Source organism: Cetorhinus maximus, chromosome 13, assembly GCF_964194155.1.
Source record: "Cetorhinus maximus chromosome 13, sCetMax3.hap1.1, whole genome shotgun sequence".
Lineage (NCBI taxonomy): Eukaryota > Metazoa > Chordata > Chondrichthyes > Lamniformes > Cetorhinidae > Cetorhinus > Cetorhinus maximus.
Genome location: NC_135891.1, coordinates 17,062,437 through 17,089,847, shown reverse-complemented (window position 1 = coordinate 17,089,847; position 27,411 = coordinate 17,062,437). Strand labels below are relative to the sequence as shown.

Below are 27,411 nucleotides of genomic sequence, written 5' to 3'. Positions count from 1 at the left end.
ATATAAGCTGGTTTAAGGGGGGAGGTGGGACAAGTAGAGCTGGATAGAGGGCCAGTGATAGGTGGAGATAACCAAAAGATGTCACAGAGAAAAGGTCAAAGAGGTGTTGAAGGTGGTGATATTATCTAAAGGAATGTGCTAATTAAGGGTAGAAAGCAGGACGAGCAAGGTACAGATAGCCCTAGTGGGGGTGGGGTGGGGTGAAGGAATCGAAAAAGGCTAAAAGGTAGAGATAAAACAATGGATGAAAATACATTTAAAAATAATGTTAATAGGTGGGAAAAGAAAAATCTATATAAATTATTGGGAAAAAGGAGGGGGAAAAATCGGAAAGGGGATGGGGATGGAGGAGAGAGTTCGTGATCTAAAATTGTTGAACTCAATATTCAGTCCGGAAGGCTGTAAAGTGCCTAGTCAGAAGATGAGGTGCTGTTCCTCCAGTTTGCGTTGAGCTTCACTGGAACAATGCAGCAAGCCAAGGACGGACATGTGGGCATGAGAACAGGATGGAGTGTTGAAATGGCAAGCGACAGGGAGGTCTGGGTCATGCTTGCGGACAGACCGAAGATGTTCTGCAAAGCGGTCACCCAGTCTGCGTTTGGTCTCTCCAGTGTAGAGGAAACCGCATTGGGAGCGACGAATGCAGTAAGTTGAGGGAAGTGCAAATGAAATGCTGCTTCACTTGAAAGGAGTGTTTGAGCCCTTGGACGGTGAGGAGAGGGGAAGTAAAGGGGCAGGTGTTGCATCTTCTGCGGTTGCATGGGAAGGTGCCGTGGGAGGGGGTTGAGTTGTAAGGGGTGATGGAGGAGTGGATCAGGGTATCACAGAGGGAACAATCCCTACAGAATGCCGCCAGGGGGTGGTGAAGGGAAGATGTGTTTGGTGGTGGCATCATGCTGGAGTTGGTGGAGTGATAAGTGAGGACAAGGGGGACCCTATCATGTTTCTGGAAGAGAGGTGTGAGGGCGGATGTGCAGGAGATGGGCCTGACACGGTTGAGGGCCCTGTCAACCACCGTGGGTGGAAAACCTTGGTTAAGGAAGATGGAGGACATGTCAGAGGAACTGTTTTTGAAAATGGCATCATCAGAACAGATGTGACAGAGGCGAAGGAACTGAGAGAATGGGATGGGGTCCTTACAGGAAGTGGGGTGTGAGGAGCTGTAGTCGAGGTAGCTGTGGGAGTCGGTAGGCTTGTAACGGATGGTAGGCTTGTAATGGACTCCCACAGCTACCTCGACTACAGCTCCTCACACCCCACTTCCTGTAAGGACTCCATCCCATTCTCTCAGTTCCTTCGCCTCCGTCACATCTGTTCTGATGATGCCATTTTCAAAAACAGTTCCTCTGACATGTCCTCCTTCTTCCTTAACCAAGGTTTTTCACCCACGGTGGTTGACAGGGCCCTCAACCGTGTCCGGCCCATCTCCCGCGCATTCGCACACCTTCTTCTCCCTCCCAGAAACATGATAGGGTCCCCCTTGTCCTCACTTATCACCCCACCAGCCTCTGCATTCAAAGGATCATCCTCCGCCATTTCCGCCAATTCCAGCATGATGCCACTACCAAACACATCTTCCCTTCACCCCACCGGCGGCATTCTGTAGGGATCGTTCCCTCTGTGACACCCTGGTCCACTCCTCCATCACCCCCTACACCTCAACCCCCTCCCACGGCACCTTCCCATGCAACCGCAGAAGATGCAACACCTGCCCCTTCACTTCCCCTCTGCTCACCGTCCAAGGACCCAAACACTCATTTCAAGCGAAGCAGCATTTCACTTGCACTTCCCTCAACTTAGTCTACTGCATTTGTTGCTCCCAATGCGGTTTCCTCTACATTGGAGAGACCAAACGCAGACTAGGTGACCGCTTTGCAAAGCGCTTTCGGTCTGTCCGCAAGCATTACTCAGACCTCCCTGTCGATTGCCATTTCAACACTCCACCCTGCTCTCATGCCCACATGTCCGTCCTTGGCTTGCTGCATTGTTCCAGTGAAGTTCAACGCAAATGGGAGGAACAGCACCTCATCTTCCGACTAGGCACTTTACAGCCTTCCGGACTGAATATTGAGTTCAACAATTTTAGATCATGAACTCTCTCCTCCATCCCCACCCCCTTTCCGATTTTTCCCCATCCTTTTTGTTTTTTCCAATAATTTATATAGATTTTTCTTTTCCCACCTATTAACATTATTTTTAAATGTATTTCCATCCATTGTTTTATCTCTACCTTTTAGCCTTTTTCGATTCCTTCACCCCACCCCACCCCCACTAGGGCTATCTGTACCTTGCTCGTCCTGCTTTCTACCCTTAATTAGCACATTCCTTTAGATAATATCACCACCTTCAACACCTCTTTGTCCTTTTGTCTGTGACATCTTTTGGTTATCTCCACCTATCACTGGCCCTCTATCCAGCTCTACTTGTCCCACCCCCCCTTAAACCAGCTTATATTTCACCTCTCTTCTATTTTTACTTAGTTCTGTTGAAGCGTCATTCGGACTCGAAACGTTAACTGTGCTCCTCTCCACAGATGCTGCCAGACCTGCTGAGTTTTTCCAGGTATTTTTGTTTTTGTTTTGGATTTCCAGCATCCGCAGTTTTTTGCTTTTATCACCAGTAGGACAAGCCTGCTTTAAAATGTTGTCAATAGCCTGGCTGTGTCTGACTGCCAGTTAAGCATACGAATGCATATCCATCACCAGTATACTAGAAACAGAGAAACGACTTGAATTCGAACAACTGATCTGGTGTTCTGCAGCAGATAAAGCAGAGCAGTAGATGGCGTCACAAACTACCTGAAATTTAAACAACAAATTCAGCCCGTTGCTGCTCTGGCACATGCTTCAATGCAATTGAGAATCATCAGACAAGCAGCTGCAGTAGTCATTTAAATTGAGTGAATTTGATTAACCTATTTTAGGTAAACCTAAAAACTTGAACAGTTTCTTGAGGTTACGAAAGGCCACAACAACATGCATGATTGGTTGTAAATAACAGTGTCTAAATAAATGCAATACCCTCATGTGAAAAATAGCTCAATTTCAGCAGACACCCAAGGCACCACAGCCATTTTTAGTGATATGCTACACGACTTCTACGACACATCCGTGCGCTTACAGATTGACCCTCATACTTTGAAATAGCAGTTCCTTCAAGACAGTTGATTTTATTTTGTAGAGCCTGTGCAAATCCACCATAAGAATTGGTTGTTGCTACTGCTTCACCCACTAAGGAGCACCCTGCACATTGTTCTTTCAGGAACAGATTTCCACTTTCTCATTAATTTCTAGTATTTCATTCTGATATCTTTCAGTGAAATATTCCTGCACTAACATAAATAAATCAGCAAGTCCTGAAAGCATAAAAAGTTTAACATCCTAACAAAAAAAATAGAACAATACCTGTTCCTAACCAGAGTGGTTATGAAAAATTTTTAACTAGCAAATTAGGAGCATGTAATGTTCAGTATTATAAGAATTAGAATTGACTAAATAATGATCAAAAAGAAAGTAACACAGCAAAAAGATTTAGGGAGGGAATTCCAGAAGTTAAAACTAAAATTGATCCCTCCAATGAGAAACACTGAAGGGTGTTAGATATTAAAGATATCAAGGAACATGGGAACAGTGCGGGAAAATGGCTTTGAGGTAGAGGATCAACCATGATTTTGTTGAATGGCGGAGCAGGCTGGAGGGGCCAAATGGTCTACTCCTGCTCCTATTTTCTATGTTCCTATGAGATAATTTTTTTTTGAATACTTTTAATAATATTGATTTAGTACTACCCAAGAGTTGAACTTCTTTCCATAACAGACAGAATACTAACGAAAGATGCTCCAGAGTTCTGTATTTCTACTGTATTTCACACTTAAATGTTAACTCCCAAGGTAGCACATCATGCTTCAGTTGATAATGATCGTGCCATTGTCATTCTGTGAGATACCAGACATTCAAATCTTATCCATTGCACAATTCTAAGTGTATTTTGTTTTTAAAAAGTAGCACTAAAAATAAGCAATTTGGTTTCAGAGCAGATACCTCTTCCGAAGACCATTTGATTTTGAAGAACTTTGCGTCTTTGTGGTCCGAGACATCACAATCCAAATCCTGCAAGGGTTCATCCCATTCTTCACTATTTACAGAAACACACATATGAAAAGAAAGCATATTCCACGATAGAGTAGATAAGTCATATAAGCATACAGATCATTTGACTTGGAGCTGAAACAAGTAGGGTCAACATAATTAGTGTGACTAGGATCAGGCAAGCTCGAGTCTCTTATGGGCACTTGAGTACTCCATGATCAATTTGCTGCCATCAGTGCCCAATCATCAAAAAAAAACTAACATGGTTGCAAGTAGTTAACTCCCTTCTCTGACTAGCTATCACGGATTGCATGAACCACCACCACACCCAGCTCATGTGATGAGTTTTTTTAAAAAAATGAATTCCTAGGTTATCCTGCAAGTTTGTTGAAGGTACTTGCTACAACCAGGTGAGGACAGGTGCCAGGATCTGCCCATTTTTCCACTCCGATTGGTTGTAACAGGGTTTTTTTAAAAAAAGCATAGATGGATAAATGTGCTAATTCAGTGTACGTACTTAACCATTTACATGCTGATTGCAAAGAATTCAGTCCGACAGGCTTTCCCGAGTTGAAATCAGGCTGGCTTTTAATTGAATTTAAAAAACCACCCAGGTAAAGATATAAAAATATTTTTAAAAAGGTAAACACACAGCCTGACCGTCACAAAACAGGCGCACTGCCACACACACACATATGCAAATTTATAATGTATACTGTAGAGGTTAATTTTTGGCAAAATTAAGATTCAACAATAAAAGGCAAATAAATTGAGTTCTTCGCTGTTGTTCATGGTTGAGGCAGTTCTTTAAATGGTGGCCCTTGTTTTTCCCCTGGGAATACTGCTTTGGAATTTTGAAGTTTACTTTAGTTGAGAGAGAGAGAGAGAGAGAGAGAGAGACAGACAGCTTATGTTACTTTCAGATGTTCCTGTTCCATACTGCAAGACAAGCTCATAGCTTTTCATAAGAAGTTTCAGTCAAGTGACAGCTATTATTAGCACACAATGAGAGTTACCCATGTTACCAAGAAAGCTCTGATCTCCCACTGCCAAAGTTATCAAGATGCCATTGAAACAGACAGGGTCCTTAGTACCCTCTTTCTATAATGAGTTTTGTTAGTCCTTCATTGCTCCTGGTAGTTTCTGGGATCGGAAAGTCTAGTGGACCTTTGTCCTTTGTAAAGAGTTTAGACAACAGCAGGTGCGAAGTCCATCAGGGGAACTGTCTGTAGCTATGTCTCCAGGCAAATCCATGTTCAGAGGTCCCCAGGCTTTGCCAATTTGTAGGCCAGGTGTCTTCTGCAGCCATTTTAAAGTCAATGTCTTTGTTTTTGTAAAAGTCCATTTAAAAGAATTTAATAATTATGTTATCTGACCAGCCGATGAAAAGATTAATGGTCCACATACTGTCATGGCAATGGGTCATGTGTATCAAATGTAGTTTAATAGCCAGGCTTTGTTTTCAGCTAACATGTCAAAGTGCCAGCAGAAGCTGGATCAAAATAGTTTATGGGACTAATTCAAATTTTTCAATTTCAACCATATCTGTTCCTGACTGTACTCAGGAATTTTCCTGCACAGCCATTGAAAAAAAACATTCCCTTACCCAGTATCCAAACAAGCAACAGTTTTGCAATGCACACACTGTCTATTTCCATTTCTTGAATGGTGCATTCAGACCAAGTCTGGAAGGCTGGTTAAAAATAAATAACTGAATAAAAACAGAAAATGCTGGAAACAAGAGAGAGAAACATAGGGCTAACATTTTAGGTTAATGACCTTTTGTTACAATTGAATTGGGGGTGGCGGGGGGGGGGAAGATCAATGGGTGAATAAATGTGGTTATTTGAAGCAGCCTCCTCACACCACTTTCCCCCTTCTATCACTAACAAGTTGAAGTGCATCATTATTGGGAAGTCAATGTGTTTACTATGAGATGAAACTATAGTATGTAAAGAGGGAAGACTGGTTTCCTTAAATGCTGGCACAGTTGGGCCAAATGGCCTGCCCCTGGGCTGCATATTCTATATTAACCCTAAGTAATCCAAACAGTTAACAAATGAAACAGACTAGGAATTGAATAAGCCCGAGAGAGGTAGCAAATGGAATTTTTCAGTTAACATGGGGAACGGGAACATATGTAGAAATCTCAGAAAATAATTCTAGCAGATGTCTGTGAAGCACCAATTGTAATTCTCAAAAACAAAATTTTTTTGCAACTAAGTCCCCACTGTATTGACTGCACAAATGACAAGATATTAAGTTATATAACTGTAATTTTACAAAGTAGTTATCAATAATCCTCAAATTATAAATGATTTGTGGTATTGATTACAAGATTTTATTGTATAATAAATGATTGGCATCTTCCTTTAGTACCTCATCTTTTTCCCCACCCTCAAATCCTTCTGCCTCAATCTGTCTTTCCATTAGTACTGTTCTGTTTCTGGGTCCTTCTCCACCAATCCACCACCTCCCCAGACCACCACCCCATCCTCCCGTTCTTTTTACACACTGCCCTTTGTTGTCATTTCTCCTCCTGACTCTACATTACTGTCCCTCTTTGTGCAAGTCGCTCCTTATCCCTGCCACCTCATTTCTGTACATCTCTCACTTTCTTTCCTGTCACATATAGCTGTATGCACACAGGGAAAGGCACTTTCTCCTTTTATCTGCCATGCAGACTAGGACGCAGGTCCTGGGCTCCAAACTTCTTTCAGCCACATTAGTACAAAGAGGTGGCATAAGACCAAGCTTGGGGGGCAGTGAGGGTCAGTATTATGTTGAAGGAGTGGAGAGCTGAAGTTTGGTACTAGAAAAAGTGTTGGGATGATGTTGGTTACAGACTATGTCTGTTAAAGAAGTCTTCTACATGTCAACAGCAAGCCTTGATTAACTACATACATGTATAAAAGGGTCACTGTTGGCTCTACTCAGTACCACATTAACCCTGTATATAGCAGAACCTATTGCCCATCCCTAATTGCCCTTGAGAAGGTGGTGAGCTGCCTTCTTGAATCACTGCAGTCCATGTATGTACATCCTACATGTTAGGGCCTTATTGACTTTCTAGCGGTTTGATACAACTGAGTGTCTTGCTAGGCCGTTTCAGAGGACATTTAAGAGTCAACCACATGTAGACCAGGTGAGGACAGTTCCTTCCCTAAAGGACATTAGTGAACCAGATGGATTTTTACAACAATTGACAATGGTTTCATGGTCATCAGCTTTTAATTCCAGATTTTCAATGACCAATTGCAAATTCCACATCTACCGTGGTGAGATTCGAACCCGGGTACCCAGGGCAGTACCCCTGGGTCTCTGGATTACTAGTCCAGTGACAATATCACTACGCCACCACCTCCCTCGAGTTACATTAGTTTACTTCAAATCTTACATTGTTGTACATCTTATGTGTTTACCTTATTGTTACAAACTTAATGCTATTCCACAACACGATTCCAACATTATTATAGTATTAGGATTAACAATATTCTCCCAACCCCATCTCCCCCTTTCAAATCTCAGAAGTTAGAGGTTCAGGTGGTTTGGAGGCCTTATAACCTTTCCATTTCTTGGTCACCATTGTCATGAGCAACAGGATCCGTTGGTTCTGTTTGTTGGCTCGGAGGTTGGACAGGAATTTGGATACGGTTTCATTCTTTTCTTCCATTGCTTTATGTTGAACTATGCCTGGTTGGTTTGGCTGTTGCATTGATCCATGGTTGCTGTTACTCTCAATCATTTCTTGCGGGGTGGATAAAAATGGCATTCAGTCTCCCTGGCACTGCTTTTTCTTCTTTATCCGTATGGGCCATCTCAAAGCCTTCTTAGGCTGAGGAGGAGCGTTCCTGTGGCGGTTTAATGGTACGCCCACCTCTGCTGTTTGTTGTTGACAGTGCAACACTGCTACCAGGTTCCAGTGTCTCTTGTGGTTGTGGAATGCTGTCTGGAGGTTGCAGTGTGTGCGTACAGTAGTTGCCGTGTTGACAAGCTGTACCATCATCATATTTGGAGGTAGAGGCTTCTGAGACTGCTGATCATTCTCTGGTACTGTTTCTACTAGAGATGCAAGGGTAATTTTGTGGGTGTTAGGTTGATCTGACCATTGGGGGGGCTTTCAAGAACCTGCAACAATCATGGACAAACCTGCTCTGCAAGGAGAGATCGAAAGTGAAATCAGAGTCTGAATATTATTTAGTGTTCGAGTATTCAGGTCCGTGCTGTTCTGGCTAATGACAGTGGTAGTCTTGACATCCTCTATGTCTGGAGGAGATCTAGGGTTGTGCAGGCATCCCTGCTCAGGAGAGAAAAAGGCAGTTACGGATGATGTGCATCAGCTCAAAGATTTGTTTGCTACCATACCTCAGTGGTTTCAGGGTCATGCCAATGACCAGAAGCCAGACTTCCCCTGCTCTGCAAAGTGGTGTGTCTGTTGTTCGAAGGCAGAGGCCTTTGAGCCATGGTTCCCTGTCTGATAGGACTGACGCTGGCTGCTGAATCTAGTTTAAAATTTGTTAGGTGACTATTTACCAGGATATCAGCATTCCAAAATGAAGAACTGCAATCTTCGATCTCGCCCAAGAAGCATGGCTGTCTCTCTTCTGGGTTTTCGGTCTCAATCTCATGGATAGCCTTTGCGCTGTGTTGCGATTCAGACTTACACAGTTTGTCAAAGTATCTCTGTCTTTTGCAGTGGAAGGATTGAACTACACTCATAGGACATGGATCTCTCCTGGGAGGGTGCTTCGCACTGCAGCACTGGCAAGGTTGCTCTGCTGGGTGGTTCAGGACTTATTTTTCCTGACTTGGATTGTCCTTTCATCTTTGTGACCTGACAAGCTAGACTGAGGGTTGGCTTCTGCCCAATGCCATATTCTCTCCCCACAAGATTGTCCTGTGTCGCTCACGTAGCTCAGGCAGTCTAACTATCTGGATTCCCTCAATTTAGTCTACTGCATTTGCTGCTCCCAATGCGGTCTCCTCTACATTGGAGAGACCAAATGCAGACCAGGTGACCGCTTTGCGGAACACCTTCGGTCTGTCCGCAAGCATGACCCAGACCTCCCTGTCGCTGCCATTTCAACACACCACCCTGCTCTCATGCCCACATGTCCATCCTTGGCCTGCTGCAATGTTCCAGTGAAGCTCAATGCAAACTGGAGGAACAGCACCTCATCTTCCAATTAGGCACTTTACAGCCTTAACATTGAGTTCAACAACTTCAGATCATGAACTCTCTCCTCCATTCCCACCCTCTTTCCGATCCCCTTTTTTCTAATAATTATTATATTTTTTAAATATATTTTTCTTTTCCCACCTATTCCTTTATTATTTTAAAATTTATTTCCATCTATTGTTTTATCTCCACCTTTTAGCCTATTTCGATCCCCTCCCCCCACACCACCACTAGGGCCATCTGTCACTTGCTCATCCTGCCTTCTACCCTTAATGTCACCATTAGCACATCTTTTACCTAATATCACCACTGTCAACACCCCTTTGTCCTTTTGTCTATGACATCTTTGGCAACCTCTCCTTTGCCTCCACCTATCACTGGCCATCTATCCAGCTCCACCTGTCTCATCCTCCTTATACAGCTTATATTTCACCTCTGATGTTCTGATGAAGAGTCACACGGACTCGAAACATTAACTCTGTCTTCCTCTCCACAGATGCTGTCAGACCTGCTGAGTTTTTCCAGCTATTTTTGTTTTTGTTTCAGATTTCCAGCATCCGCAGTATTTTGCTTTTAACTATCTGGATTGCCTTATCTAGGGTTAGATCATCTTTTGCTTGTGGGAGGTCAGAGAATGAATCGTCTGCAACACTCACCACTATTCTGTCTCTGAAGAGTTCAGACTTTAAATCTCCATATTCACACCACTTTGCCATCCTGTAGAAATCATTTATGAAGGAATCAACAGGTTTCCCAGGTTTTCTCATTGAATTTAGTTCTCTCCAATATTTTGTTGGATTGCAAGTTGAAATAAATATCCAAGGATTTTAGAACCTCACCAAATTTGGTGGATGATTCATTAATATCCTATTGTGCAATTATGTCATCTGCAATTGGTCCTATTGAGTGCAGACATGTGCTTACTTGTTCTTCTTCCGATTTTTTATTTAAACCAGAAGTGATGCTGTATCTTAAAAACGCTGTCCTCCAAAGATCCCAATTTTGTGACAGGTCTGGGCCCTGGGCGAATGCCAGGGCAAGTACCAGTGGAGTTAGAAGTGTGGAATTGTGATCCATGTAGAAGATTTTGAAAGCGTGGGGAGAGCTTTAAGAGCTTACAGGATTCCAAAATGGCATCACCATTCACTGCAGAATAATGGATTTCTGACGCTTGGCAAAATGGCATTGGCACACTTCTGGAAGAGGAATTTTGAACAATGGCTGCATGGGTTGGCTGTCTGCCAATTTAATTTATCCAGCGTGAGGTTCCCACGAGTTGAGTAAGTTAATTTTTATTTTCAACTCGGAGGCCACCTGTTGAGGCTCAGAGTTGGGGATCGGGATTAGCAATGGGTTTCGTTCAAATGGTGCTTCTGTCTGAATTAGTAAAAGGGTCTTCGCAGGGCTGGCTGCAACCTGGAAGTTAAAAAGATTTAGCTCACCCTTGCAGGCTCTGGACTCTGCATGCTGAAGCTGAGTTCCAAGGGGGATTCTACAAAATCTTCTACTGCAATAAAATCTCTGCCTTTAGCTTCTAAGCTTTTCTGTGTGGAGCTTTTTCTGACAAATTTTCTCAGTGTCTGTATCTTCAGTTGGGAGCTTCTTTCAGTTCAGAATTTGTTGAAGATTTCCTTGTTCTTAGTTTTTTCAGCATTCTCGAGGTTGAGGGTTTTTGATACCAAGCTGCCATGTGTTGGGATGGTACTGGTTACAGAATGTGTCTGTTAAAGAATTCTTCGTAGTCTTCTATATGTTAACAGCAATGGCGTTGGTTACAGAATATCTGTGTTAAAATGGTGTTCATAGCCTTCTGTATGTTAACAGCAAGTCTTTATTAACTACTTGTAACTAACTATATACACATATACAGTAAAGGGTACAGACATGGAGCTAACTCCACCTCTAGGTCTCAACACATCTCTGGCCAACACCACACTAACCCTAGGTCTAGGGTCATGTGTCTTCTTACATCGCTGTGTGGGTGGTACTGTACTCAGTCCCAGTTAACCCTATATATACCAGACCCTTATACTACAGAAAGTAGTAAGAGGGCAGGGGCTGGGACTTGGGCTTGGGTTTAAAGAGAGCTGGAAGGCAGGGTTTAGCTCCTCTATGGCAGTTAAGCCAGAAATGCAAGTATTGAGGTCTGCTCATAAGCAACAATGCATCAACTTTCACAAGATGAATCAGATCTGTGGGAAAAGATGGTCAATAGTGAATAAAGTTTTTATTTATATAGATAGAATACAATCTTTCATGTAAACAGCCAGATCAACAATAATTGAAAAAAAATTAATTCATGGGATTAATGCAAATCTGGGAGAAAACAGGGCACTGCAGTCTCAGGATCAGGAAATATTGCCAAGGGCAACCATAGGCACATTCAGAACAGCAGAGATAAATTTGAGGAGAGGCCAATATTTTGTCTGCACCCGGGTGACCTCAAAGAGGAATCAGTATCCACCAGCTTACTTCAAACTTTCCATGGACACCATAGGACACATAGGATTTTGACGACAGTCAGGAAAGAACTATATTCTAACTCATGCATACGGTTTTAGTTTGCATGAACCAACTGTGGATCAATCTGCGGAAGGAGCACTCGTCAGGAATTGGTAAGTGTGATTGGGGAAGCCCGATGCCATTCCATTGGTTGAAACTAGACAGAGGTCAATACACAACAGATGGTAAAGGTCAGGTGTAGAACACTTTGAAGCTATTTTGCTTCTGCTTTCCAATGCAGACAGCCATTTATTTAATGTATCTGTATTTTGCACACACACTGGAAGAGCAGCACAAGGAAGACACTGCACTGCAGAGAAAGCTCATCTGAAAGAGTTGGATCAGAACCTACATCCAAATACTGCCAGCAACGAGTTTCACAATCAATTGCCTTAGTCAATAGCTGTTGTAGAACCAGCATCTTAATTCAGGATTAAACTACCACAGTATTTTCCGATTTTACATAGTTGATTTGATCCTGGAGAGCCACATTCAACCAACATCTGTGCACCCGTGTTCCTGATTTATATTTCAATCTGCTCAATTCTAGTACTGCTCTATCTCTTGGTTTAATTTGCAATTAAATTAAACTGTTAATTAAATTAAACTAAATTGTTTTTGAACTTGCATCAAGTCATGTTCCCTTATAACAGAGAAAAAAGAAATAATTTAAAAATAAAACAAAATTCCTTACCAGCAAGAGAGCAAGCTCTAAAATCATAGTTAAAAAGTTTAGAAAGGGGAGTGAAGAGGCTAGCACAATCAGGCCGAGGAACTGATGCAGAAACAGCTCCCCCGAAGCAAGCACAGACACTCAGACAGAAGCAGGTGGTGTCTAATCTGGCAACAGACTGTAAGCCCAACAAAAATATCTGTGATACTATCTGAGCTCTGTAGGTCAACTTTTAAATACTTAGGAGTTGACAGCAGGAAAACCATGCTCCTGTTGTAGTCAGCACTTGCTTAAGGCAAAATTTACTTTTGAGAATGTTTGGGGAAGAAAAACTACAGTATCGTTCAATATTTTCCTCATGACAGCATTTGCAAGCAAATCAATTCATAATTATCTTGTCCTTCCAAACAAGTTATTTGTTAAATATTTCTTCACAAAATTATAAGTTCTGTAGGCAATTCAACCAAACACACACAAAACATTGCAATCTACTAAAGCCGTCTAAAACTCTGAAATATTAAACTATTTGAAGACGGAAGGGATAATTAGAAACCTTGCTGATGAAGGCTCACAGCCAAAATGGTATTTTGAAAGTCTCTACGTATTTTCACCAGTTCCATAGTTTTAAAACAAAAACAAAAATCACACTAATAAAGAAGATCTTTCAAACTTTCAGCCCATGGCACACCCGTGCTTGTGCTAACTTTTTAAACTGGGGAGATAGGGTGGTACAGATTTTCTGGGTTCCACATCTTCCATTTGTACGGTGCCTTTCACAGCTTCAGGATGTCCCAAAGCAGGTCACAGCCAACACTTGAAGTGCGCTCACTGCTGTGGTGTAGGAAATAAGGCAGCCGATTTGTGCACAGCTAGGTTCCACAAACAGCAATGTAACAATGAACACAGCATACCAAAAACCATTGCTTTTGCCCAGGAAAATCATCAACTTTAATGCCATCCCCCCTGCCCGTTTCATATTTGTAATTTAGAAAAACTTGCAGTTCCCCTTTAAACAATGTTCCAGTTTTCAAGCATTTCATGTCCTGGATAACCCTCGGGATAAAATGAATCCAATTGTTCCTTTCTCCTCCTAGTAATGATTCCGATTCTATCGCAGCAAAGTTATTGATTCACAAAAGGACAGGAACAAACTGTTCCCTGTTCTCCCTCTCAGAACCTTTTTTTTTATTACCAATGTTGAGAACCTGCAACTTAAACCTTCATTATTCGAGCGGGGAAAGAGCCACCGCCCCCATTATCAGGATTACTGAAGGCGAGAGAGATGGGGGGGGGGGGGGATTAAAACTAGCTTTTCTGGGGTTATTTTTCTCCTTTAGTCCAGTCAGTCACTTACCAGAGGGTTGGCTGAGCCATGGGGAGGGGAGAGAGGCCCAGGAAAGCTGAGCTCTCTCAGGGTGACTGCGGCCTGGGAATCAGTCACTAGCATCAACCGGGGTAGAAGTTCAAATAAATGAAGCCGCCCGGCCCACTCCTATGTCGGATGGAGATCCGCTGCCCTGTCCCTGTGGCGGAGGCGGCCGACCCTGTATCTCCGACTCCCTCCCGCTCGAGCTCCGGGGAACAGTTTCCAAAAACCCGCCAAATGCGCCGCTCCTGGCTGGCCACTACCGCGCCTGCGCACCACCACTTTCACTCGCTCACTCCACCGCCTCCCTCACCACCCCCCCTTCCCTCTTCCTACCCTCTCCCTCCTTCCATCTCCTCGTCCCCTCCTCCCCCCTCCGCTCCCCTCTCCACCCCTCCGCTCCCCTCTCCACCTCCCCTACATCCCCTTCCTCCTCATCCCCCCTCCCTCCCTCCCCATCCCTCCCTCCCCCCCTCCCCCCTCATCCCCCCTCCCTCCCCCCTCATCTCCCCTCCCTCCCCCCATCTCCCCCTCCTCCCCCCTCATCTCCCCCTCCCTCCCCCCTCATCTCCCCCTCCCTCCCCCCTCATCTCCCCCTCCCTCCCCCCTCATCTCCCCCTCCCTCCCCCCTCATCTCCCCCTCCCTCCCCCCTCATCTCCCCCTCCCTCCCCCCTCATCTCCCCCTCCCTCCCCCCTCATCTCCCCCCTCATCTCCCCCTCCCTCCCCCCTCATCTCCCCCTCCCTCCCCCCTCATCTCCCCCTCCCTCCCCCCTCATCTCCCCCTCCCTCCCCCCTCATCTCCCCCTCCCTCCCCCCTCATCTCCCCCTCCCTCCCCCCTCATCTCCCCCTCCCTCCCCCCTCATCTCCCCCTCCCTCCCCCCTCATCTCCCCCTCCCTCCCCCCTCATCTCCCCCTCCCTCCCCCCTCATCTCCCCCTCCCTCCCCCTCATCTCCCCCTCATCTCCCCCTCCCTCCCCCCTCATCTCCCCCTCCCTCCCCCCTCATCTCCCCCCTCCCTCCCCCCTCATCTCCCCCTCCCTCCCCCCTCATCTCCCCCTCCCTCCCCCCTCATCTCCCCCTCCCTCCCCCCTCATCTCCCCCTCCCTCCCCCCTCATCTCCCCCTCCCTCCCCCCTCATCTCCCCCTCCCTCCCCCCTCATCTCCCCTCCCTCCCCCCTCATCTCCCCCTCCCTCCCCCCTCATCTCCCCCTCCCTCCCCCCTCATCTCCCCCTCCCTCCCCCCTCATCTCCCCCTCCCTCCCCCCTCATCTCCCCCTCCCTCCCCCCTCATCTCCCCCTCCCTCCCCCCTCATCTCCCCCTCCCTCCCCCCTCATCTCCCCCTCCCTCCCCCCTCATCTCCCCCTCCCTCCCCCCTCATCTCCCCCTCCCTCCCCCCTCATCTCCCCCTCCCTCCCCCCTCATCTCCCCCTCCCTCCCCCCTCATCTCCCCCTCCCTCCCCCCTCATCTCCCCCTCCCTCCCCCCTCATCTCCCCCTCCCTCCCCCCTCATAGTGTTGCTGCTTTTGTTGTTGTTTTGAACTGTTTTGGGGGGGTGGGGATTCTTTGGCAGATTGCCAGCTGGGGCTTCACATCATTACACATGTCATTGGTTCCATTCCCAGGTCAACATTCCATCTGGCGGATTGCCCCAGACCAATATATTTCTGCTCTGCTCCTGATAATGCGTCAACTTGTTTCACCATTCAAACCAGTGGGTGCATTGGAACAACCTGCTTATGCAAAAAGAAAAGATAGACTTGCATTTATATAGTATCTTTCACTACCGCCGGTCATCTTGAAGCATTTCTGAAATGTAGTAACTGTTGAAATGTAGGAAACGCGGTAGCCAATTTTCCCCTCATCCCCCTCTCCTCCCCCACCCCTCCTCTCCATCCCCTCACATCCACCTCCCCCCTCATTCCCCTCCCCTCACACCCCTCCCCTCTCCTCATCCCCCTCCCCCCTCAAATCCCTCCCCATATCCCCTTCATCCCCCTTTCTTCATCCCCCTCCGCCCTCACATCCCTCCCCTCATCCCCCTCCCCTCTCATCCCCGTCCCAACACCCCTCTCCCTCCCCTCATACCCCTCCCCCTCTTTCCTTCCCTCCCTACCTCCTTCCTTCCCTCCCTCCCTCTCTCTCTCCTCCACTCTCCCACCTCCCCACTCCATCTCATCCCCCCGCCTCCCCTCTCATCCCGCCTCCCGTCTCATCCCCCCGCCTCCCCTCTCATCCCCCCTCCTTTGTGTTCATGTTCCATTAACAAAGTCAGGGTTTCATTAATATTCACGGTGAGTGATTGCAAACAAAAAGCTGTTGCCCTTCCTTTTGCAAATCCAGCATGCTGCTACTCCTGACCTCCCTGCTCTCTCTCCAGATCTTATTGCATAACTTTAATGAGAGAATAGTGTTGCTGCTTTTTTTGTTGTTGTTTTGAACTGTTTTAGGGGGGTGGGGATTCTCTGGCGGATTGCCAGCTGGGGCTTCACATCATAACACATGTCATTGGTTCCATTCCCAGGTCAACATTCCATCTGGCGGATTGCCCCAGACCAATATATTTCTGCACATTCAAACCAGTGGGTGCATTGCAACAACCTGCTTAGCAAAAAGAAAAGATAGACTTGCATTTATATAGCATCTTTCACTACTGCCGGTCATCTCGAAACACTTCTGAAATGTAGCGACAGTTGAAATGTAGGAAACGCGGTAGCCAATTTTCACACAGCAAGCTCCCACAAACAGCAATGTGGTAATGATCAAATAATCCGTGATGTTGGTGTTGCTCAAGCACGGAAAGTCCCATCTATTGCCACACAATTATGACATTCTCCTTCTCTGCTGGAAGGTAGGCTCCATTCCACAGACGATGCATGACGCAAAAATCATCACACTATACAAAAACAAAGTCAACAGAGGAGAGAGCAACAACTACAGGGGTACCTCACGCTTTAGCGTCACAAGGAAGGCCTTTGCTAGGGTCATACGCAAAAGAGTCCATCTACTTGTACACGGGGTGTACCTGGAAGCACAATGCAGTTTCTGTGCTGACAGATCTACTGTGGACATGATCTTCTCCATGTGCCAGCTACAGGAGAAGTGTAGGGAACAGGATATAGCTCTTTACCTTACTGCTGTAGCTCTCACTCAGGCATTCAACGCCATCAGCAGAGCAAGGCTCTACAAGATTTTAGGCAAAATTGGCTGTCCTCCAAAGCTCCTTTGTCTCAACCGTTCCTTCCATGACAACATGCACTGCCCTGTACAATTTGATGGCTCCACTTCCAACAGATTCAGAATGAAGAATGGAGATGTTTGGCATCTTCTTCTCCATGTTCCTGGCCTTCGCCTTCCCTACAGATATGGAAGGAGTCTACTTGCATATTAGGTCAGACAGCAAGCTCCACAATCTATCAAGACTGAAAGCAAAGACACAAACACATCGTGTCCTGATCAGTGGACTCCTCTACGCTGATGATGCTGTGCTAGTCCACCATATGGAAACTCAGCTACAAAGACACATGGACTGTCCTCCCATGCCTGTGACTTGTTCTCCATCAGGAAAACTGTGGTCCTAGCACAAGGTGTTGCATCTTCACCCCTGATCACATTATATTGCACCCCACTGGAAGTGGCTAGCAAATTCTGCTACCTTGGGTCCATGCTGTCAGACAATTTGTCACTTGGTGCCAAACTTGATTCATGCATAGGGAAAGCAGCTGTCGCCTTTGGCTGATACAAAACGTGCATAGAATAAAATCAAGCTGACCCTTAGGACCAGGCTGATGGTTTACAAGGCCTGTGTTCTTAGCACCTAGTTATTGCTTAAAGAAAGGGGAATCTATTAATAGTATGTTAATTATATTGTTAAGATACACAGATGAAGGGCATTGTTTAATTAAGTACTTGGAGCACATATAAATAGGGGATGGGGCTGTCACACTCTTATATGTTAATTTATTTTACTGATTATTGTTTTTCTCAAAGGATATATAAATAGGGGATAATCCCAGGAATAATATTCTGTTCTAGTTAGTTAAGTTCCCTTTGTCGTTTTGTTTTAGTTACAGTGCCCCATTAGGGGCTGTTTATCCCCACTCTTTGCGAGTTTGATTTATTGATCATTTGTTTTATTGAAAAGAGAATATAAATAGAGGATCATCCCCTTTGATTTTTTTTTTGATTATTTGATTTATTAAAAATGAATATAAATAGGGGATAGCTGGGACACTGGATATATGTGAGGAGAGCTATGGGACTGAACAAAGTCAATAAACATTATTGAGAGAAAAGCTCTCTGTGCTCACAAACCCAGCCAACAGCATTGCCGTTGACTCAAGAGGGCAAACATTCTGGGGATCCCTGCATGCTGATGTACTTCCATGCTCAGCACTCTCTCCTACCAGGAGATGTTCAATATTCATCTGAGGCAGTGGAAGCTGTTCAGCTGCTTTTCTTAGATTGCAGAAATTGTCCATGATTCACTATTGTAGATGGTGCTGAGAATACAAGCCTGGTTCACACAGAGCTATGTATTTTAGGTTAGTTTCCTGTTGGTCCACATTCAACTTCTCAACTCTGACACAACAGCTACAACCTTAGCAACACTGGTGCTGATTTCGGTATCAAAGGACAGATCGCTGGTTGATCCAAGGTATGTAAAGTTGTCGATGACCTCTAGAGTGAGGTTGTCAATATTGATGGAAGGTGGAGTCTCTGCATCCTAGCCCATAACTTTGGTCTTCCTGATGCTGATTGTCAGTCCAAACTCTTTGTAGGCCCAGGAGAACCGATCTAGTTGTAAGTGACCTTCAGTATGGGATGCCAGTGCAACATCATTAACAAACTGCAACTCATGGGCTAGGACATTACACATTTTGGTCTTGGCGCACAGTCTTGCCAGGTTGAACAGCTTGCTGTCAGTTCTGGCATGCAGGTAGGCACTCTCATTTGATTTGCTGAAAGTGTACAATAACAGCATGGAGAAACATATGCCAAAGAGAGTTGGCGCCAGGATGCAGCCCTGCCTTACCCCATTGCTTTTCTTGAAAGCGTCCCATTCAAGAACATTTGACCAAAACTGACATGCCATTTGCCTTCCTAATTGCTTGCAGTACCTGCATGCAAACTTTGTGTTCCTTGTACGAGTACCCCAAGTTCCTCTGAACATCAACATTTACAAGTTTCACGCCATTTCAATTCTTACTACCAAATCAAACTTACCCACATTATATTTCATCTTGCACCTTGCTGCCCATTCACATAATCTGTCTGTATCCTTGCAGCCTGTTGTTTCCCTTGTTTCCTCCTCACAGTTTGCATTCCTACCTAGCTTTGTATCATCAGCAAACTTAGATACATTACTCTCTGTCTCTTCATCTAAGTCTTTAATATCGATTGTAAATAGCTGAGGGCCCAGCACTGATCCTTGTGGCATTCCACTAGTTACAGCCTGCCAATTTGAAAATGCCCTGTTTATCCTTAATCTTTGCTCTGTGTCCATTAACCAATCCTCTAACTATGCTTATATATTACCCCTCAAAAACCCCTCGTAAATTTACATCCTCAAAAACTCTAAATTTGTCAAACAAAATTTCCCTTTCATAAAACCATATGGACTTTGTCTGATCATATGATTTTCTAAGTGCATTGTTAAGACTTCTTAACAAATAGATTTCAGCATAGCTGAGCCAATGGTGTAGTGGTATTGTTGCTGAACTAGAGATCCAGGGTAATGTTCTGGGGACCTGGGTTCAAATGGTGGAATTTGAATTCAATAAAAATCCAATCCTGCTAAAAGTCTAGTTTATCCAGCAATCCCAATCCTCACCAGCCCTGATTTCCCACTGCCTCAAATTGGCTTGACTGTCAATCTCTGTAACTTCCATCAGCCATTCCTCCAAACTTTTCATTCCTTCTACTCTTGTACATTTTGTACAATCATCTTATACATCATTGATGGTAATGGCTTCAGCCACTTATGTCCACTCCCTGGAGTTCCCTTCTTTAAGGCTTTTCTTAAGACTCACTTTTTCAATCAAATTTTTGGTCATCCCCCAAAACTTTGGGTCAGTATCATTTTTTGGTTTACCTTGGTGAAATCTGTTGGATTGTTTTACTATGTTAAAGATGCTATAATAAATGCAAGTTGTTTTGTTGCTTTTTCGATTGGTCAGACTATGCTATTTCCATCTTTTTTTTACTTAATTCTCTCTCTAGTCCTTCATTAGACTGCCTTTGTGAGTACAATTTTCCCCATCCACTTGGATCTTCTTTCCTTTCTCTCTCTCCCTCCCCGTTGGACTTATTTTTTCTCAATTTTAATTTTCCTTCTTCATTTGCTTCCCACTTGTTTATTTCTCCCACTTGTTTACATTTTTTCTTTCTATTTCTTACTTTCTGCAACATCATTGGGACTCATCAATCAAATGTTAGAGCTTTGGACACAGGCAAGCAAGATGCAGTAGAATTGGGGGGTTTGGTGAGAAGGAATTCTAAAGCCATTGGCCCAACTTTAATGAGTCTCTGAGGCATTTGAATAGCACAGCAAGGGTATTTGCACCTTTAATGAGGTGTTTAGAGTGACTTTCAAGATGATCTGGCTGAGCCCTAACGGCACTAGATCCTACTACAGAGCCACATAGGCTGACTGACTCATGAATGAAAATCACCCACACCCTGGCAGACAGGTAGGCACAAATTTACCAGCCGGGAGGAATCAAAATGCTCGTCTTCCCTACAGTGGTGTCCTACTTCAAAAGCAATCACACAACAGCTACCGAACAAACCTGAGCTAATTGGGTGATAATTGATATTAATAATTTGCACAAATGACTGACCCCAGAACGTAAACAAATCAAGTAAACCCGCGGATTTCTAATAATTGCACGTGATATGCATGGGCTTGGGCTTGGGTTAAACAGCGTCAGTATAAAACACTTTCAAATGAAAGTGGGTGATTTATATTTGATTGAGACAAGTATGAGTTCGACACTGGACAGAGGTTTTATGGCTGACGGCTTTGGAGCGATATCTTTGTCTAGCTCTGACCAGTTAACCAATATTTGGGATACAACTGATGGAAACCAACTCCTAAATGTAGAGCGAAGACTAAACTCCTCGAAGTGGGAGTGCGGCGTGACGGGTAATGATGGTGGTTGCCAGAAAGTTGATGACTTATTTTGTAAACCCAAGGCCTCTACTATGCTCTTCAGAAAAGGAGTCTCTGTGCCCAACTGGCCCGAGGGTCCTTCTGAACCACTGGCAGACTCGACCTTACTCAGTCAATCACCTCCGCCGAACACCGATACCAGCATCCTCGCCCGAGAGCACCGTCCTTGTCCTTCTCCTTCGGAATCAAAGAGTTTCTCTTTGGATGTGTTGGGTACTGCATCTTCCACGCCACTCTGGGACGAAGACAGTAAGGGGTTTGCGGACTTCCAGCAGGCTGCAGAAATCCCAAGTGACCTCTCCAGTATAGAGGTCGCCTTCACTTTAGAGGATGTATCTGAGACTGCGGGGCAACATTGAACCTTCTGTGGATTTGAAAACTCTCGCCCCTGCTTCTCTCAGTATCTTCTCCTTTGTCCGTCCCACCTCTCGGGAACAAAGTCACCTACAAACAGGACCCCACCCCCAGCCCAGCCGAAAACGCCGATGTTGCAAATAAATGTCGGGCATAAGGAATAATCGTACTTTTTTTAATGTCGAATGTACCTTTGTAATCAAAGCTTTTTTGTGGTGTAGACGAAACTTTTTTACGTGGATAAATAAAAGTTGAGTATTCTTCAAAAATTGTGGCAATCGATTTATCTTCATATCGGGGGTTCACCAGTTTGTTTTCCCATCTCATCCCAGAAATTTCCTCTGCGTTTGGTGTCCCTACAATTAGGATTGACCTCCACTAGAATGAAGCGGCCAACCTACTCTTCCTGTTTCCCATCTTCTCAAATTTTTGTTTCAACTTTTTAAAAAAAAATGTTGTTCTTAAACTTCCATTGATATTCCCGTATCTCGCCCTGGCTCATTTTCTTGGCCAGTATAATTTGTAAATTCAAACTTTGTTTCTACATACATAAACTAGGCTTTGGTAAATTTTCAGTGACGTGCATCCTACCTTTGCTGCTTTATATAAATAGTGACCAGCCAAATGCTTGTTTATTTCCCTATATATTCTGTGCCTTCAAGTGCCATATACTATTTAGTTAATGGTTGGAGGCTTAAATAGTCAATGGGATTAAATATCCAGTGGTAAAATGTGTTTTTGGGGATGGAGGTAACAACTCCCTTGCTCCACCTGACCAGCACTTGCTTAATTTTGACTGGCTGCTGAAAAGTTACCCCTATTCACCACAGAATTCAATCCCTATTCAATTGATATTTGCTTGTTCAATTTAAAAGCTATCAACCTCAAGATCCTTTTTGGCACAAGTGAAATGCTCCAAATATAGAACATATCTACCAATGAGAATGGAAGTCTATTATACAATTATTAGCCACTTCAGGAAGAGACCATTTGGATTATGCCAGATCTACACAGTACCACCACTGCTTTCTCCAACAGCTCTGCATTTTTACGTGTACATACCCAATTCACTAAGTTACTAGTCAACTTGCTTCCACCACCATTAGGCACTGCATTCTGGTTCTTTGAGTAATAAATCTTAGGCTATAATATCCACTCGGGCATTTTTTGTTGTTGCAAACTTTGGTTTTTAAATTGCACTAGTTCAGGGGAACTAGTGGAATAGTGCACTAGCTAATTAAATTTCTGTACCTAGACGTCTAGTCCTGGTTTTCTCAGATCAAGTAGCTGATCCATATGCCCAAGCAGCTCCCGGTGAAAGCACATAAGTTACTTCTAACACCCAGCAGAAAGGAAAATAGACAAACTGTAGCTGGACACTGGATTTAAGATCAGGATGGGAAATTTGGTTGGTGAAAAAAATGCAGCCATTGAGCGCTACCCAAGCTTTATGAATCAATGTCCCAGAATAGATTACTGAACTGCTGTAGCATCTCTTTTCATTGTAATTGCAAAAGTTAGGCAAACCTTTCGCCATTGCTAGTAGGCCAATAATCTCTCAAATATCAGTATTCAAATATCAGTATTTAAATATCAAACTTGAATGCGTAATATTAAAAAAACTTTTATTTACAAATTAAAATATAAACAGGAAAAATCAACAAATAGATAAACAGTAATGTTTAAGTACAAGAGAAAGTATGTATAATTTGAAAATAAAAATTCTCGCCTAGGTACTAGTCATTTATTTTAAATCAAATTCTATGGAAAGATGGACATATGAGATTAAAGTTAAGTGCTAATTCGTAACTGGAGGTATTTACAAGCACATGTTTTATAATAGGATAAGTTCACCATCATCTTAAATGTAACAGTAGTGTACAAAATGCCTTGAAGTTGTATGCAGACAAATAATGATTAATCCTTTCAATACAAAAATATACATTTTTGAATAAGGAATCTAACATTTTGTAAGTTAGAAGTTGTAGAAGAACCAAGTCCTGCTGATATCTCAATCACGAAGAGATGATGTGATGAATATCAGTGATAATGCAGCTGTTCGGTTTCAGTTATTCGGCAAAGTAATTATGCCAGCCTCATCTGTATCTAGGTAATGCTCCTGTGGAGAAAAACAGTAATCGCTAGAGCACTGCAATGCATCTGACAGGATTTCAATTGGGCACTCTGCTTTTTTCTTCTAATGGTTCACTATTTTAAAAGGGCATTAATAGCAAGATTTCTTTTTACATCTTCGCTGCAAGTTTTCAAAATATTAAGAAAAAATTACCTGATTCAGCTTTTTAAACTCCACCACCTGGAAAAAGATATGCTCTAAAATTTCTTTTGCACTGCGATTGTCTTGTCTACTTGATACACCGAGAATGTCACCACACTTGCGAACGTAAAATTCAAGATCATCGTCAGTACCTAAAAACAAATTAATACAGACTGTATTTAATCAAAACAAATTTATGCCATTCCTGTGTCCTTTTAATGTAGCAATATTTCACTATTACAGCAGCAGGAATGATTAGTATTTATAGAAGAGGATAATCTTTCTAGGTGAAATTAAGCAGATCAAGTTTACTCCAAATAATCAAGTCTGGCAATGCAAAATCAGAACCCTCAGACAGCTGTGTTAATCTAATGCCCGAGTGGGTAGGTCCACTGTATATATGTAAAAGCATTTTTCATTAACTAGTTAAACTAGCTCATTATGGAAGCTTTAAGGGGGAACTATTGCTGATATTCTTCACGTGATTTCAGTTGATCTGTAATCTAAAGCCCCAATAAGTAGAGTGATCCAGACCATGTTAGGTTTTCTTTCTGGATATAGATAACAGGAAGTTTTACTGCAGCTGTACAGGGCCTTAGTTTTCCAGATTTGGTCTCACTATGTAGAATTTTGGTCTCCTTATTTGAAAAAGGATATAATTGTTTTAGAAGCAGTTCAGAGAAGGTTCACTTGTCTCGTTCCTAGGATAAGGGCTTATCTGATGAAAAAAGGTCGAACAGGTTGGGCCTATACCCATTGGAGTTTAGAGGAATGCGAGGTAATCTTATTGAAACATATAAAATCCAGAAGGTACTTGATAGGATGGATATCGAGAGAACTAGGGTACACAATTTAAGAATAAGAGGTCTCCCTTTTAAGATGGAGGTAAGGAGAAATTTTTTCTCTGAGGGTTGTTAGTCTGTGGAATTCTCTTCCCCACAAAGGAGTGGAGGCTGGGTCATTGAATTTATTCAAGGTTGACTTAGATAGATTTTTGATAGACAAAGGAGTCAAGGGTAATGAGGAGGAAGACAGGAAGGTGGAGTTGAGACCACAACCAGATCAGCCATGATCTTATTCAATGGTGGAGCAGGCTTGAAGGGCCTAATGGCCTACTCTTGCTCCCGAGTCCTATGGGCTGAATAATACGGGGGTGGGGATTGGTGGGTGGTGGGGGAGGTGAAACCACGTCGGCGTCAAGCTGACCGTCTCCACGCTGAGCAGCTCCGCAGCAATGAAGTGCTATGGGGTTCACATTAACAAGGGTCGAGTGAAGTCCCGCCCTCTGGAGTCATACAGACTCGAAGCGTTAGCTCTGTTTTTCTCTCTCCACGGATGACCTCAGACCTGCTGAGTTTTTCCAGCATTTTCTGTTTTTATTTTATATTAGTAAGCTAGTTGGGTTTTTATGGCAATCCAGTTTTCTGCTGCCAGCACAAAGACCCGTAGGTTTATTTTGCAACTTGCCATGTTGGGTTTTCATTCATAACCTTTGATTTTCTGCTCAAATTTCATAAAACTGATTTAACTTCAGCCACTCTCTGTAAACACATGTGGGGATAACATCAAATGCTGTTATCAATCTACCATCTGAACTCAGATATACACTCTATTTTGGAGAAACACAAACTCTGCCCCTTGTAGCTTTCTTAGTACCTGGGTTTGAAAACTAACGATGACTTTCCAAAAATATCTGACTGAAAGAAAGGTTACGTCCAGACATCATAATTCAGAGGAATTCAGTTAGATTGGAAAAATGATTTCACCCATAAATTATTTCAACATCGCTACAGCTTAAAATAACACGAATGGCTCATAGGATGTAACCCATCTTCTTCTAGTCCTTAAGAAGTCTGTTGACAGAACTGTGAAATCATAAGATCAAAAACTAGTCTAGATATTTCATAAATCATACAAGAACCTGCATTTAGTTTGGCACAGAATCACAAAAGCATACTTCAGGACAGAACAAAAAGTTTGATCAGAGGTAGTTTTTCAGGAGCATCTTAAATGAAATAGAAAGGTGGAGAGATTTAGGGAGAGAATTCCAGAACTTAGTGCCAAGGCAGCTGATAGCACAGCTGGCAACAGCAGGATGATTAAAATTAGGGATACACAAAAGGCATGAAGTGGAACAGTACAGAGATCTTGAAGAATTGTAGGATTGGAGGAGTCTGTAGAGATACGGATGAGCAAGGCCACAGAGGGATTTGAAAACAAGCACGAGGATTTTAAAATTGAAGAATTGTCTGCCTGGGAGCCTGTGAAGGTTAGCAGGCACAGTGATAATGGGCAACTGAGACTAGGAGCGATTAAGAATAAAGGCAGCAGAATTATGGATGAGCACAAGTTTATGTAGGATGGAAGGCAAAAGACAGATCAGGAGTATTAGAAGAAACAACCCAGAGGTAATAAAGATAAGGATTTCAGTAGCAAATGAGCTGAAGTAGGGTCAGAGTCCAGCAATGTTACCAAGGAGGAAGTATACAGTCCTGGTGATGGTGCAGATAGGTGATCAAAAACACATCTCGGGGTCAAACACAACACTAATGTTGCAAATGGTCTTCTTCAACTAAAGATATTTGCCGGACATGGAAATGAGGGTCAGAGAACAGAGTTTGTGGCAGGGATCAAAGAGAAAGGCTTCAGTCCCAGTATTTAGTTGCGGGAAATTTCTGCTTCTGCAATATTGGACATTGAATGAGCTTTTTGACAAATCAGACAGCAAAGGGGTCCAAGGATGTAATGCTGATGTTGAGCTGAGCTGTTGACATACATGGCAAATCTGTTCTCTATTTTCAGATATTTCCAAGCAGCAGCAAATAGATGAGAAGCAGAAGGGGGCCAAGGACAGATCTTCAAGGACTCCAGAGGAAACAGAGTGGGAAGGGGAAAAAAAGCTATTGCAGGTGATTCTTTGATTATGATCAGGTAGAAAAGAACAGAACTAAGCTAGGGCAGTTCCACCCAGTTAGACAATGGAGGGAGGATGGTGTAGTCAACTGTGTTGAAGGCTACAGATAGTTCGAGAGGGATAGTTTATTATGGTCACATATCATTCTCATTTAAAATTGATTGGACTTTGTATGCCAAGAGTTTACACTTCCGTTTGTCCAGAATTAGCAATTTTCTAAATTAACCCCACAATAGTAGACAACGTAAACGTCTTCCCTCCTGAAGGCACTAACAGAAGGAAAATTAATTTGATCCCTCGTCCAAACGGCATGAACCTAAACAGTGTGCACTGGCAGGAGACTATTTGACCACATAAAATATCACAATTGAGGCTGAACTTCAGCAAATCATGAAACTCAAACAGAATAATATGTTAAATTCATATTTTTTTAAACTCACGTTTGCCTGAAGCCCATTTGTATGACACATTATAGGCATTAAACATAAGCAAAATGATCAGTGCAAACCTCAAAAACTTTTACAAATGACCGATGTTCAAAAAGTTAAACCTTAGAACACTGGCTTAGAAATAACGAAGAATTAGACAATTAAAATAAATTATTTGCTTACATTTGTTAGTCAGCTGAGCAAGTCTGACTTTCTCAGATGAAAATGTTTCATCAAGATCAAAGAGGTCCAAAGTTGGTGCTGGCAACTCTCGAAAAGAGGGAGGAAAGACCTGTTGGATAATAGCAATTAACGTACACATTTATATGCATGTACTGCATTACAATAGGCATTACCCACACTGAAAATTAGAACCATGCAATTTTGTTTTTATTTCGTAACTGGCAATACTTTGTTTTTGATGTACAAAGTAGGTCTTGCAGTCTCAATATAATGG

General features: G+C 43.4%; 2 protein-coding genes across 8 annotated transcripts in view; both read right to left on the bottom strand.

Annotated features, from left to right (window-relative positions):
- mybl2b (v-myb avian myeloblastosis viral oncogene homolog-like 2b) overlaps nt 1-14,029 on the bottom strand; it is a 45,717-nt gene extending 31,688 nt beyond the window's left edge. Inside the window, exons 1-2 of the mRNA XM_078556282.1 lie at nt 13,797-14,029; nt 4,041-4,134 (exon numbers count right to left, since the gene is read on the bottom strand). Coding sequence (XP_078412408.1) covers nt 4,041-4,134; nt 13,797-13,816 — 114 coding nt within the window. The 5' untranslated portion in view covers nt 13,817-14,029. The remainder of the gene's footprint in view (nt 1-4,040; nt 4,135-13,796) is intronic.
- Nucleotides 14,030-22,952: 8,923 nt separating this feature from the next.
- The window catches only part of ift52 (intraflagellar transport 52 homolog (Chlamydomonas)), a 42,226-nt gene continuing 37,767 nt past the window's right edge, over nt 22,953-27,411 (bottom strand). For all 7 annotated transcript variants that reach the window (XM_078555027.1, XM_078555021.1, XM_078555025.1 and 4 more), the window contains 3 exons: nt 27,138-27,246; nt 23,625-23,764; nt 22,953-23,456 (listed from right to left, as the gene is read on the bottom strand). In XM_078555027.1, the coding sequence (XP_078411153.1) occupies nt 23,403-23,456; nt 23,625-23,764; nt 27,138-27,246 (303 nt within the window). In that variant the 3' untranslated portion in view covers nt 22,953-23,402. The remainder of the gene's footprint in view (nt 23,457-23,624; nt 23,765-27,137; nt 27,247-27,411) is intronic.